Source organism: Leopardus geoffroyi, chromosome C1 (assembly GCF_018350155.1).
Source record: "Leopardus geoffroyi isolate Oge1 chromosome C1, O.geoffroyi_Oge1_pat1.0, whole genome shotgun sequence".
Taxonomy (NCBI): domain Eukaryota; kingdom Metazoa; phylum Chordata; class Mammalia; order Carnivora; family Felidae; genus Leopardus; species Leopardus geoffroyi.
Window position 1 is genome coordinate 54,441,559 of NC_059328.1, and position 15,505 is coordinate 54,457,063.

At 36.7% G+C, this 15,505-nt stretch overlaps 1 protein-coding gene across 2 annotated transcripts in view; it reads left to right on the plus strand.

Moving 5' to 3' along the window:
- The window catches only part of PDE4B (phosphodiesterase 4B), a 540,618-nt gene that overhangs the window by 89,284 nt on the left and 435,829 nt on the right, over window positions 1–15,505 (plus strand). For both annotated transcript variants that reach the window (XM_045477724.1, XM_045477723.1), the window contains exon 2: window positions 10,137–10,249. In XM_045477724.1, the coding sequence (XP_045333680.1) occupies window positions 10,208–10,249 (42 nt within the window). In that variant the 5' untranslated portion in view covers window positions 10,137–10,207. The remainder of the gene's footprint in view (window positions 1–10,136; window positions 10,250–15,505) is intronic.

A 15,505-nucleotide genomic window follows, 5' to 3' on the forward strand; every position in this document is an offset into this window, starting at 1 on the left:
ATTTCAAGTTTGTATCCTATTAGTAATTTACCGAGAACACATTTTATAGTAGAAGTTGATTTTAAATGGTTGTTCAGGAGACACATTTTACTCAGGGCAGCATTTAGCCTAGCTACTTTGCAGTCTGATGACTATTAAAAGAATTCCATTATCTCTTTGTTACTTATTATTCTCTCAGGTTAAGCTAATGATTTAAGTTCATATTAATTCTTAATACTTTCTAATTTTTATCTCAAAAGTCCTTGATGCTTTTTGCCTATTTAAACAAACTGATTTTCTCTCCCAGAAATGCTTATGTCTAACTGTTGGGTGCTTATGTCTTAAGAAGTTTTACATGGAAAATATCTTTTCTTATTACATACACATTTTTTTTCTCAAATTTGTCTGCTCTCCATTATTTTCATCCCACTACAACAATTTTTAAGAGGAGGCACATTATCTCCTCTGTTTATCTTCCCTATAGTCAAATCCAAAAGCAATTGTAATTGAGTGCAGTAGTCCTAAGTTTCTGAAAGTGTGATGAGACCAGTAGATGCAGACTCGAGAGATTAGTTTTATACTTTATGTATGTATGTATACTAATTCTTTATGTATGAATTCTGGAAATTTTAATCTATTTGTTGACTCTAGAGAATTTATTTTTATAGGTTTTGTTTTCTTCCACTAGTTTCGTAGAATTTCATTAGATTCATAAAGTTTATGGATAATTATAATGCAACCTCTTGATGATTGAAGACATCAAAGGCCCAGAGCTAGGCAGTGTTAACCTTAAAATTAAAAGCTATTTTATCTGCAAAAATTTGGGAACAGCAGAGAACTGCAACTCAGGACATGCAAGCTATGGCAAAACCATAAGCAAGTCAAACAAGGGAGAGGAATGTTATTTTATGGAGACAAAGGAGGAAGTTGGGAGGGGTTGTTTTAAATGCAAGTCCATTGGAGAAAAGCAGGAGTTAAGGCTGTTTCTCGCTGGATGAGTTGCAGGGGTAGCCAATTTCTTATAGGAGATGAAATGCACATCTTTCCCTATGGGAACTTGTAATTAATGATTCTTTCTTGGTAATAATTCTTCTGTTGGAGTCTATAATTGACAATCTTCCTATAATTGACATTTGAGTGATATGTTCCCACTTTGGCCTCCTAGCTCCTTTTTACTGAGATTTCCCTTTATTAATTTTCACAGTGGATTACTATAGTGAGGTGGTTATGGGTGTCTGGAAGGAGATAACAATTCAGACTCCTCTTTGTCCAGCATTTCTTCCCCAAATGCATACTACATTAGATGCTAGACTTTATGCTGGTTATTTTTAAAAATTCAAACACGAATTGGTTTAGTACAAAGGATCTTAGATATTTGTACTTTATGAGTCAGTAAAAATTTCAAAGAATTAGGAGACTGATAGAGTTGCCAAAGTTTAATTTTTCTTAGGTGAGGCCATTGAGAAACAAAAGAAAGAAATGCTTTTGCCCTATTACATTATCATCATTTCATGGAAAGAAATTTTAACATCTGAAAGAATGATGAGTAGTGCTTTTACTGTTAATCTACAAATGGCAACTATAATCCAAAATAGAGGACTAGAGCCATCAAAATATTTGACATTCTCTATGGAGAGCTATATACAAAAGTGGTCAGTCAACTCCTTGAGACAGGTAGCAGATGGGTTCTGATACCTACCATTACTCCAACAACCTCCCAGTGCTCATATAACCAGTCTGGGTGGGGAAAGGATGGATGTGGAGAAGTTTTGGAGAAGTGTTATTGGCCTACTGAAGATGAAAAACTACTTGTAGAAATCAGGGATATCTTCCATAAAAGGAAGCTTAGCTTCTGTATCCCTTAGATTCTAATTAGGAAAACAAAACAAAAGGGATTTAATACAAGAAACTGATTACACAAGTATTGGATGATGAACAAAAGGGGTCAGCCAGGTAACCCAAAGAATAGTGAAGCAGCCTCCATTCCTAGTCAAGGGGGGAAATGGTGTTATGTGATCTAGGCATGCAAAAGAGGGTTCACTCCCATAGGAGCTAGAACCACCAAGGGGTCACTCTGAAGAGTGAGTAGATATTTGATGGGGGGTATTGTGCCAGTGGTTCTGGGTCTGCCAGAAGGGAGTGCCATAGTAGTCTCTACTCTTGGAATGAGGAAGAAAGTCTCTTTTCTCCAATTCTCTTCCATCCTCCTACTAGTGACTCCCATTGTCAGCACTTAAAGGAAGCCAGCTGTGAAGAGAATGTATAAATGTAGTTTGCAAAGTCTCAGCCCCAGCATTACAGAACAGAGTTTAGAATGATTGGCTTGGGGCTGAAAGACATTAATAACTGACGTAGTATCTCATTTCTCCATTGGTCACTTATGCAGAATACATTCTGATCTGCTCTATGTGACTTCTTGAGCAAGAGAGAAAGAGAAATGGGGAGAGACAGCTGGGCAGGAGGAAGAGATTGCAGCAGAGCACCCTATGCCCTCACCATTTGGTGCCACAAGGATGCTGGAGCTTATTCTGCATCAAGTGCACTGTGGCCTTAGCCATCTTGTCAGTACTTCATTCAGCACTTGAGTACAATGACAGACTATAACTAAATGCTCTGCTAAGTAAAAAGACTTTTGCTCCTTTTAATTAATTCTTCTCTGCTGCAATGTGAAAGAAATTGGAACCTAAAGAGCGGGGAGGGAAGAGGAATAAAAGAGTAGACCATTCCATCTTCACACTCCAATTCCTAAACACTGGCCACTGAAGTGGCTCCACAGGGCCTGGCCATTGAGCAAGGAAAGGAGAAGGAGATGTGATTTAAAGCAGTTATGAGTTGCAGTAATGGACTCAGTCTGAACTGATGTTAAGGAAGAGGAAATGGATGTGACATTGCAGATGGAAAGCAGTGGTTAGAGAAAAATTAAAACCATGACGTATCTGGGCTCTACTGAGTTCAGAATGTTCAATGAATCAGTTACACAGAAATCAAAACCAAACTTTTTGAACAACATCTCAGCATAAAGGGCAATCTTTAAATTGGAAAAAAAAGCTTGCTTAAAAACTCTAAATATTACTCTCATTTTTCTCATTTCTTCATGGTTTGGCCTAGCATGTATCCATGATGTAGGCTTTTAGAGTGATTACCATTATTCATTGAAATTTTTATCAGCAAGGGATTACTAGTATCAATAGCTATAACCTATGAAAAGAGAAATTCACACTAGTGCTATAGCGGCCAGCGTCCTTCTCCTCATTTTAGCTTTCAAATCTCTGTGGAGAAAGGAGAAAGAAGGAAAGGTGAAATTATATGAACACTGTAATCTTGAACATAAGAGAATGTTATGAAAGAATAGTATATGTTTAAAAGCATCTTTTAGGTGGTAAAATACAAAAACCATAGGAAATCTATTAAAATGTGCCAGAAGTGGAATTTATAGTCATCATACTTACTCATCACCTTAGAAATTCTTAGAAATATTTTGTTTTAATAAAACATATGGTATTCTATGTATTGAGAACAAACTCAATGAGTAGGACCTTTCCTACTCATTGGTAGGAAGAATAATGGGTAATGGAAGAATAATCTCAAATTAAGAGAACTTGACTTCTTATCTACATTTGCCTTAAATTGGAGGCAGTTAAAAACTTCAGTATCTTTTAAAAAGTATTTCTTTTTGTCCTTACATGATCAGGGAGCATGGTTCCAGAAAACTGATCAACTTAACTTGTATTTCCATCATCAGAAATGAAATAAAAATCATTTCATTCACGTCTACCTTGAAAAGATGTGAATAAGACCCAATCAGCTGCATAGGGATAGGTTAAGGCTTGGTTTTAGAAGCAAAATTTTCTGGTCTGAACCAACATGAGTGTGACTTTGGGCATACTTCATTGCTGTTCCAAGACTTGATTTCCTCACCTGTCATTATTCTTGTGCCCATCTCATTTGGTTGGCTGCTCTTATGAGACATATTTGAAATCATGTATTTACTTAAACTGGCATAGCTTCTCAATCTATGTGAGCCTAAATGAAAGGCAACTGACACTAACAATCAGCAATAAAATGGTTTGTACAACCCCTATTCTCCTATGTATATGTATTGTGTGTGTGTGTATATATATATATAATATGTAATTTGTATTATATAATATATAATGTATAAAATGTATTATATATTACATATAATTGTATAAAATAAATATTATTTTTAAAATTATAAAAAATGTTTATTTACATTTGAGAAAGACAGAGACAGAATGCAAGTGGGTTAGGGGCAGAGAGAGAGGGAGGCACAGATCCGAAGCAGGATCCAGGCTCCGAGCTGTCAGCATAGAGCCCGACATGGGGCTTGAACACAGGAGCTGTGAGATCATGACCTGAGCCACCCAGGCGCCTGGGTATAAAATATATATTATATATAATATGTTAAATTATATTATGTGCTATTATATAATAATACTATAATACTATAAAATAATATAATATTAACATATTACAACATTTCTCAGATCTCCCAAATAGAATCACTATTACCATCAAAGAGTGATGCCAGGAGTGCCTGGGTGACTCAGTCTATTAAACATCTGACTCTTGGTTTCGACTCAGATCATGATGTCACAGTTCATGTGTTCAAGCCCCACATCGGGCTCTGTGCTGAGAGTGTGGAGCCTGCTTGGATTCTGTTTCCCTCTCTCTCTGCCCCTCCCCTGCTTGTTCTCTCTCTCTCAAAATAAATAAACATAAACTTAAAAAAAAAGAGTAATGACATAAAAGTATTTCTGCCCCACAAAAGCCACTTGAGATAATGCCTGCTGACCTTTCTAAAAGCCATAAAGCCATTTTATTATTTTTTTAAATTTTTTTTTAATGTTTTATTTATTTTTGAGACAGGGAGAGACAGAGCATGAATAGGGGAGGGTCAGAGAGAGGGAGACACAGAATCTGAAACAGGCTCCAGGCTCTGAGCTGTCAGCACAGAGCCTGACGCAGGGCTCGAACTCACGGACTGAGAGATCATGACCTGAGCTGAAGTCGGCCGCTTAACCGACTGAGCCACCCAGGCGCCCCCATAAAGCCATTTTAGAACTCCCATTTACTCATTCATTCTTTGAGCAATTATTTATTGAGAACTTGCTTTGTGTTCATCACTGTACTAGGCACTGAGGAGGCATATTTTAAAATTGCCCTCTAGCTTTGTAAAGTTTTTGGATCAAATCTGTTGTCAGGGTCCTAGCAGGAAATAGATTGCACTTTCAATGGGATGAAAGAGAGATCTATTTAATGGAGGTACTATTTACATACTATTTACTATGTGGTCAGGGCTGAGAATAAGCAGCAGGCAAGGATGAAGCACCACAAGGCTAGCCACAGTCCTACATCTGAAGGTCAAGTGGAAATAGTAGTTAATGGAACCAAGGGAACTTAGAAGACAGGTGCCTACAGAGCTGTGATGTAGGGTAGAAGACTGTAGCCACTGCTACTCCATAGCCAGCAGGAGAAATCCCTCTTTCTTCTTGCCTCCCATCTACTGCCTCTGCTTCCCATTGGCTGAACACACCTGGGAGCCGGAGGGCTAGAGAGCCCATGGACAATAGTCCTAGAGCACCAGCCTCCAAGAGCACAGGATGGAAAAGGTGGAGGGGTGAATCTCGTTTGGAAAATGAAGAGTATCCAGAAAACATCTCTCTTCTAGTTTTTCTTGTTTTATATAACAGATATTGTGTTTTATTTCTGAATATAAAAGTAAAATATTTTTAATATATAACATTTGGAAAACTGCCTTGTAACTTGCGATCCTGCTTTTTCCTAACCAGGTCATCCTCTCAGTTAGAGGCACATAAATGTATCCAATAAGCTCTCACACTCAAGGTGTCATAAAATATAAATTTATTTCCATGGCTCAGACCTCTTAAAAGTACTCTTGCTTGCCAGATGATCTACTGATGTTACCCTGGAACATTTTGTTTTTCTTCCTGTCATAAATTTCCTTAGCATGGCATCTTTCACACCCTTAGTATACGAAATTCCTTTCCATATTTTTGCACACCATGTTGTTCTTAATTATCCCCAGAATTAACAAATTCTACTTGTTATTTAAGGCTAAAAAGAATCCTCATTTCCTTCCCAAAGCCTTCCCTGAAACCCAACGCCAACTATTTCTTTATTTCAAAGAAGAGTTTTATTTACACGTATGACTTTAGCGTTCAATTATATTCTTTGATTTATTAGCTTTACAAATATTTTTGAACAACTACTATGTACTAAGTACACATTTAATATGTGTAAATTTTTCCTTTCAAAGTAGAAGTTTTGAGAGCCATATTTGCTTTGAGCTTCCTTCTTTCCTTCCTTTCCATTTCTTTATTAGATTTATTTTAGAGAGAGAGAGCCAGTGGGGGAGAGGAGCAGAGGGAGAGAGAGAGAATCTTAAGCAGGCTCCATCCTCAGTGCAGAGCCCAGAGTGGGTTTGATCCCATGACGCTGGGATCATGACCTGAGCCGAAATCAAGAGTTGGATGCTCAACTGACTGAACCACCCAGGTATCCCTGAACTTCATTTTTTAAAAATCATTATTTTATTTGAGTATAGTTGATACACGATGTTACATTAGCTTCATGTGTACAACATAGTGATTCAACTTCTTTATATGTTATGCTATCTCACCATAAGTGTAGCTGTCACACATACAATGCTATTATAATATCATTGACTATATATTCTATGCTGTGTCTTTGTTCCCATGACTTATTCATTTCATACCTGAAATCCTATATCTCCCACTCCCCTTCACCCGTTTTACCCATTCCTGCACCCTCCTTCTCTTGGGCAACCGTTGGTTTGTTCTCTGTACTTATGGATCTAATTCTACTTGTTTTTTTATTCATCCGTTTTGTTTTTTAGATTCCACACAAGAGTGAAATCATATGGCTTTGTCTTTCTCAGTGTGACTTATCTCACTTAGCGTAATACCCTCCAGGTCCGTCCATGTTGTTGCGAATGGCAAGATCTAACCCTTTTTTAAATGGCTGCATAATATTCTATCATCTATATACACCACATCTTCCTTCTTCATTTGTCTATCAGTGGACCCTGTGTTTATTACAGCATTATTATTTTTTAAAATGTTTATTTATTTATTTTGAGAGATAGAGCAAGCAGGGAAGGGGCAAAGAGAGCGGGAGAGAGAGAATCCCAAGCAGGCATAGAGCCCAATGCGGGGCTCAAACTCAACGAACCACAAAATCTTGAGCTGAGATGAAATCGAGTTAGACACTTAACCAACTGAGTCACCCAGGTGCCCCTTATTGCAGCTTTATTTACAATAGCCAAGATATGGAAGCAACCTAAGTACACATTTAGCTTCATTTGGATTCTGTCATACTTTGCACAAGTCTGAGAAGGTATAGTTAAGGTCTTCATTTCTGCTGGGGAAACTTGATCATTGTCCCTGCCTGCTGAAGATAGCCTGGAGATTTCTCCTCCGGTTGTACCTATTTTTAAGTGCAATTCCTACCAAGCAAAATGGATGTAGGATAGAAAGTAAATTTTGCTTCATAGATTTTTCCTACTAATTTAGTATGTGAAGCAATTTGTTAGAGATCACTTTGGTATTCTTATTTTCTTTCCAGACCCACACTCTACTAATTATGATTTTGTTTTGAAATTGACTGCAAATAACATTTGCATCTTGACAGTCCAGATGCGAAACTTACAGTCATGTGTGTTTCATTTTGCACCATGATATGACATGATACTGCATGTATTTTGTTAACTGTGAAAATTCAGTTGACACTTTCTAAATAGATATTTAAGAGACCACATAATTTATCAACTACCTACAGCCTAAGACTTAACAGATCCTAGCCTATCACTGTTTCTTAGTTTCTTCATCCCAGATAAGTAGATATCCTTTACCTCCCTACAAGGTGTCCCCCCAAATTATGGCACAGTAAGTTTTGTAGAAATAAAATAACTTTAAAAATAAGTTAATATTCTTATGTATTTTGTGGGTTCTTATTTTATGTGTATATATAAAATACATATATTAATACATGACATGTATTATTATATAGTGCATATTATAATATATACTATATATAATATATAAAATATGTATAAAATCAATTTTTGGATCATAAAATAATACATCACAAAAAATTTGGGAAATATGGAAAGAAAAACCTTATAACCCTTACATGATGTCCACTGTTACCATTTTACACAGCTTTACTTTAGTATTTTTCTATGCTTTTATTTTTACAGAATTATAATAATTGGGTACATCTAATTCTGTATCCTGAATATAAAACTTAAATCTTGAATCTTGCTTTTTTTTTAAACTTAGGAGTATAAGCTTTTATTTTTTCCGGATTCTACCTTATAGAAGCACTTGAGATTAAAGATCACTCTGTGATAAAATATGTTTGTTATTTGTCTACTTTTGTTATGTGTCAAGGAACCTTTGAGTAAAAGCTCTAAATTCTGGCTACTCCTGTTTGGCCAGCATTCTGTAAGTTCAATAACTGCAATAATTTCTTGGTGTATGTGAGGAAATTCTTTTCCTTGGCATATTGAATCAACCCCCTGAAAAACCTATGGGATTCTCTCCCAGAACACTTACAAAGGCAAAGTTTCTCCTTCCCCCACTCTCTTATCCACTCTGTCACTTCTGCTGCCGACTTCTGCATAATATAGTCAAATTATGTGTTAGAAATTCAACCCTGGTTTCCTGGGTGATGGTACAATGCCACTACTTAGTATTCCTAGTCACATAGCTACAATTCCATCACGCTCTTAATCTATATATATCTTCATGTTCAAGAAGCAGACTTTTCAATCAGGCATGTATTAAGAGTTTAAATGTACAGAGTGAAAAAATGTAGGAGCTTCTTGAAGTCAGCAATGATGCGGGACATTTTTTTTTTACCAAGATTTTGAAAGACCACCATATGGACTAACGCTTCTTGGATTCAATGATTTCTATAGTGTATCTTTTCCAGTTCAATTCTGCAAACAGAATTCTTTATATTCTCTTATAGACTATTGAATGCCTGAACTTTAAATTGGGGCCTTTTTTGAAAGCCTGGGTTTTCAAAATGAGAGGTTAGTTTTTCTTTGGAGTTGCAAAACCAGGGTGTACCCTTAAATTTTGATAATGTTATTGAGGTTCTTTGTTTCTGAAGTGGCTTAATGATCTACACAAAACAAATATCATAAACTACAGTGTTTCTTCTTCCAAATGGCCAGGTTTGTGTGATTTAAACCAGGGAATTGTAACTCTAACTATCCATTGCTAAAATTTTCTGTGGTAAATACTTGCTTATGTGTTTATACATATGAGAGGTTTAAACTGATGGTAAAATTGAAATTAAGATATTTTTTGTCATGTATATTTTCTGTATTGGTTTGTTTTTCTTTCCTTTTCTTTTTTTTTTTTTTTAATTTTTTTTTTTCAACGTTTATTTATTTTTGGGACAGAGAGAGACAGAGCATGAATGGGGGAGGGGCAGAGAGAGAGGGAGACACAGAATCGGAAACAGGCTCCAGGCTCTGAGCCATCAGCCCAGAGCCCGACGCGGGGCTCGAACTCACGGACCGCGAGATCGTGACCTGGCTGAAGTCGGACGCTTAACCGACTGCGCCACCCAGGCGCCCCTCCTTTTCTTTTTTTTGACCATAATATCAAAGCCTTATGTTCCTTAAATTCTAAATCTGCCATGTTTTAAGCTGTGTTACCTTGGCTCAATTATTTTTCTGATCATTTGTTCCCTCATTAGGAAAAAAATGAAAATAATCCCACAGATTGTTATGGAGGTTAAATGAAACATTGTATGAGAAAGTATAAAGCCCTTCACAAACACATATTATTTCTATATTCTTAATGATCATGGATTATTTGGTAGCCTAAGTGTTACCCTCTATTCTTTTCTCTTCTTCTGAGAAGCTTTGCACTGATTTCTTGGATTTTTGTATTTTGTGAACCTCTTTTTCCACATTTCAGATTAATTGGCTTGGAAAATTATGATATTTACTTATACACATACATTATATACACTTAAAAGTTAGTTTGGAGAATACAAATAAGCCACGTATTTGTATTCAACTAAGGGTACTGAGCTCTTTTTGTGTGTGTGTATCTCTTTTTTTTTCCCTGTAGGTCTTAAAAATTGTCAGCAAAACTGTGCCGGATAAGAGACATTCTAAGAGGGGATATTTTTCACCTCTATAATGAAGAAAAGCAGGAGTGTGATGGCAGTGACGGCTGATGATGTAAGTTCTAAAAGTCAGAGTTGCTCGATTCTATCCACTTTTTGTCTGCTCAATGAAGTCAGTCTATAATTTTATTCAAAGGGCAGGCTAGGCTGTTTAACAGCACCACTTTGTCACTAATTATTCCTGTGACCCAGGCATTGCCAGCACCTGGTCCCAGAATTCTGCAAAGTAGACAACAGGAACACTGCCCTCTCTGCAGCTTGGAGATGGGCTCAGCTTCATGGTTGAATTCACAAAACCCCCAATCTCTGATGGATGCCTACATTCCAACTCTTGCAAACTCCTCTTTCTACACTGCTTGCATGATCAGTTTCCTGATGACTTTCTTACCCATCATTACTCAGGCACAGCTAATCTTTGAGAGTCACCTCCTATGGTGGGGTCTTTGACAACTGCTTGTAAGAAGCCTGTGATGTATGCATCCTGTAGATCTTGGCTACTCAAATGTGATCCTCAGAGCAGTGGCATTAGCATTGCCTGGGTGTTTATTAGAAATGCAGAGTCTTAAGCCACATCTTAGACCAACAAATCAGACTATTTTAACAAGATCCCAGGGTGACTAGATACATTCATTCTTTCAGAAACCCTGCTCCAGGTTATCTGAAGAAGTCTGTAAACTTACCATTTCATAACTTTGCATCATGGGCGGCTGAGATTAATTATCTCCTTTGCTTTCAATTGCCCAGTCTCCTGTTAGTGTGACTTTAATTGTCCAGGTTTTACTCAGTTTCTGATTGTAATTGAGTTAAAAATCATATGCCGACTAATATGATGTGCAGAAGGAAAGGAGGGAGGTAGGAAAAAAAAGTATTTTTCCTTGCTTTCTGTAATACCTCGTCTTGTGGTTAAGCTCCTATTTCAACAGATGGGGGACGGGCTGGAAGGAACTTGAATCTGCCAATTACTGTAAAAGTCCGTCTTTTGGTTAAATGCCCTATCTTTCAGGATTTTTCCCCGTTCTTACTTCTTCCCTTGCCCATGGCATTGGGCAAAGGGACTTAGCATTAATTAACATTATGGTAAAAGATGTGCGGTATTGTCCTTGTCTTGTATGGTCCCCTTTCCACTAACATCCACTATTGTTCAGTTGAGGAACAGCTCATTTTCCCAGGTCTTGGGTGTCAAGTCTCTGTCCTTGGTCTATTGCTGATTAAGCATGTGACAGGTGTATGAAGTGATGACTGCTTTCAGCGTGAGCAGTATACCTTCTTAGTGCACTGTAAGTTTGACCTTCTCCCCCACTGCGTGAACTCCTCTCAGCGGGGACTCTGTTTGTTTAAAAGCTTTGCTTTCTGTCCTACACTTACCTTGGGGCTGCTTACCCCATGGACTTCTGGTCCCTTTGCCACATGTTGAAGCAAATCCCATAGCAGGCAAGCAGAAGCTAATTCTCAGCTTCTTTCTGTGTCCCTGTAGGTGCTTGTGGGAACTTCTTGGACCCACAGGTGCAGAAGGAGACTTAGCTGTGCTGTAAGGCTCTTGCCCACCAAAACATACCTTTTCGCCATTGCAATTTCTACTCTTGGTTAGTGTTCTAGTTTCATCACCTGTGATAATATTTCCTTTCTTTATTTCCCCCTTCTCTGCTCCTTGACTACAAGGGAACTTCCCTTAACTCATATTCTAAGTTCTCAGTACCCATGGTAAAAAGTGATGTTCAGACTTCCATGCTCTACTCTGGACATCTAAAGGGACACTTTGGGAGTTCAGAAATCATTTTTCTTAAAAACAAATAAAAACACACAAAAAAACCCACCTTGGGATTGCCTTTTAATACTATTTGTATACTGTGTGCTCCAAGATTCTATTTTTTGGAAGAATAAAACAAAGCAATGCATTCTGTCTATAAAAGATGGACAATGATTCTTTCCTTACAGTAATAATCCCAATCCTCCCTTGAGGCAGTCGGTTGCCACAGTCAAAAGACAAAAGATGGAGATTGTTGCATACAAGAACGTGCAAAAAAGAAAAGCACATTCAAAGAATATTAAACCTACCAGAGTGGATAATTATTACCTAATTTGCAGTGTCCAACATGCACTAGCCACATATGACTCTTAAGCACCAGTCTGAATGGCAATGTGCTGTAAGTGTAACAATAGATCTTGGATTTTGAATATATAATAGTATAAATATAAAAGAATGTAAAAAAATTCATTAATAATTTTTTATATAGATTACATTTTGAAATGATGATATTCAGGGTATACTAGTTTAAGTAAAGTATTCTATTAAAAGTAATTTCACCTGCATCTGAAAATAATGTAACATTATATGTCAACTATACTAAAAAAAAGTGATTGCACCTGCTTCTTTTTTACTTTTTTAATGTGGCTACTAGAAAATTTAAAATTATACACTTGGCTCCCATTTGTGGCTTGCACCTTATTTCTAGTGGACAGTGATGACCTGGCACTTTTCACTATGCGCCTCGACTCTTTGAGTACAAAGCTTATCCTGAATGTTAACACACACTATTTCTTCCCTCACAACAAGAGCAACTTCGCAGTTTTACATTTTATATACCACACTCTTGAAATAAGTTTTCACCCTTAAGTCAAAAATATTTTATCATATTTTTATTTATTTTAATTCAGCAAACATTTATTTAGTGATTTAAATAGTCATTTAATTTAGCACCTGTTATCTGCCAAACACTTGTTAGGTTCAAGAGCATAGTGTTAATGTCCCTTTGAAGCTTATATTCCAGAGAGGCGTGGAGAAATCAATGGATAGATTATAAAATAATCTCAGGTCTGATAAGAGCTCTACAGAAAAGTGAAGTTGGTCAGCAGGCAAAGAATGCTTGGATGGTGAGAATAGAATGTTTATGGAGGAATAACGGGAGAAGATGATGTACGGACAGAGAGGCCATGTAGGCTGTGAAGGTGTGAGCCCTCTGAAGATCAGAGGGAAGAACATTTCTGGTAAAGGGAACAACATGTGCAAAGGTCTTTACTGCATGTAAAATACTATGTTTGTCTCTGTCAGAATAAGCAAATGCATAACCATGACTATTGTGTTTGTATAATTACAGTACACAAATAACTTTAATAGGAGACTTTATATGATGAATGACACAGGAACAGTATGCATTAAGTACTTTGTGTTTGGGAACTAAGTATCAGAAGTGAGGAATAAATTAATGCTGTTCAGGTACTAAACATGAGCAATTAATTATTAATAAAGGGATTAAGAATAGCTCAGATAGGTGGGAGTTGCTGGTTTAGGGAAGAGGGGAAAAGGGGAAAATGGATAAGAGGTAGGAAAGAAGAACCAGGAAATGTGAGTGTGAGTGACGCGCGCGCGCACACACACACACACGCACACACACACAGAAAGAGAGAGGGGCTGATTTTACATATAAAATATATTATTTACCTCTGGGAAAACTACTCATAAGTGATGGTGATTGCCTGTGATTAAAATACATTTTTCAAAGAAAAATTACTTTTGTTATTGTGTCATGGAGCATCATGACATTTAGTTTTCATAGGGTCACTGAGTGTCACTTGTTACTTCCCATACTTTCCATTTCTCGTTTTGTAAGGTTTGAAAAACTCTGGCCTATGGTCCAAAGTGAATTGTACCCAAGCTCACTAGAAGTCCTTGGAGGTACCCAATCCCATTTCCTCACCAGGAGTTTAATCAGAAGAATTCCAAAATTGGAGCAAGCTCCAAAAATGTCTTGGGATAGACTAGCAAAGCCAAAATAAAACAACAGCAGCAGCAACAAAGTTGTAACTACCTAGGAACTGATATTCCTCAATTGGACATTTTCAGTGTTGCTAACTTGGTTAGTTTTTTCTTTCTTTTGCGCATTATTTATTTTGAGAGAGACAGAGCGTGAGTGGGGGAGGGGGCAGAGAAAGAGAGGGAGACAGGGAATCCTAAGAGCCCTACATGGGACTGGAACTCCTTAAGTTGTGATTATCCAGGAGCATGAGGATAATCCCAAACTGGGTTATTCCCCTTGGAGTTGTAGAGATATAGGGTGAATTTGGGGTAGTATGATGCATTTAAAAATTTGTAATTTCCAGAAGTAACATTCAAATTAATGTTTCTTTCCCCCAAATCTTTGATCTGAGGAGTGGTGTAGTCAACCAGAATCATGCTAGTTAAAATAGGAATACAAATCTAAGATCTCAAATTCAGTAATTGAGAACTGACTGAATTAGATTTTTCCCTTGAGGACGTTGGCAATTTGGGGGGATTACTATATAGATTATGAGTGTGAATGTAGAGTTGGAGTAACTCTACATGGGTTAATGAGTGTTTGTAAAACAATATTAATTTTTTAAAATTTTTTAATTAAACATTTATATATATATATGATTTATTGTCAAGTTAGTTAATATACAGTGTATATACAGTGTGTTCTTGGTTTTGGGGGTACAGTCCCATGATTCATCACTTATATAAAACAATATTAATTAATGTTCCCACAATTTTAAGTTATTTCTAAAAAGCCACTCCATTATGTTCTTTTGTGTCAATGCATTTTCACATTAACTGGGGTCTTTTAAAACAAATTATTTTAACTCAAGGAATGACTTCAGATTCATAAATTTGAGCCTGTTAGCAAGTCAGTGTGGGATACATTTTGTGGTAGGTATGACTTTGTTACCTTTCAAATAACAAGTACAAAACAAGTACCCATTTAGTTCATTTACTACAATTAAACCTAGTTGAAAATACTTTTCCTTTTCTAAAAGGGAAAACTATCCAATAACTTTATTAGGAGACTCTAGTGGTTGGTGGTTTAACTAAATAATGTCCTTATTTCTGTTCTCTGGTACAAATGCCCTTGCATAGCAGGTAATGTATATACTTATGACTTGCTTCCAGATAACCAGTACTTTCTTTACATGAATATTTGGAATAAGACTGATTTATAGTCAGGAGTTCTGGCTTTTAGTTTGTTCTTGAGTCTTTTCAGGAAGACTTTGTGTATTCTGTTTCAGGAACTTTTCTTTATGCCTTTTCAGGAAAAAAAAACCAACCAAACAAAACCTTATATATACCAAGCTTTCCCCTCAGCCTCTAATTTGTAAAACATACACACACACACACACATACACACACAGTAACTACACTAAGTGCTAGGCTTACAATGAATTTAACATAACTGGTTAGTAAATAGTGAAACGCTGACCACATCCCAGAATATTTTAAACTCTGGAAAATTATATTTTGTCTTCTTGTTGAATTGGGGTCCTACTAAATTTTAAATACATGGTATTCCTGTCAAGC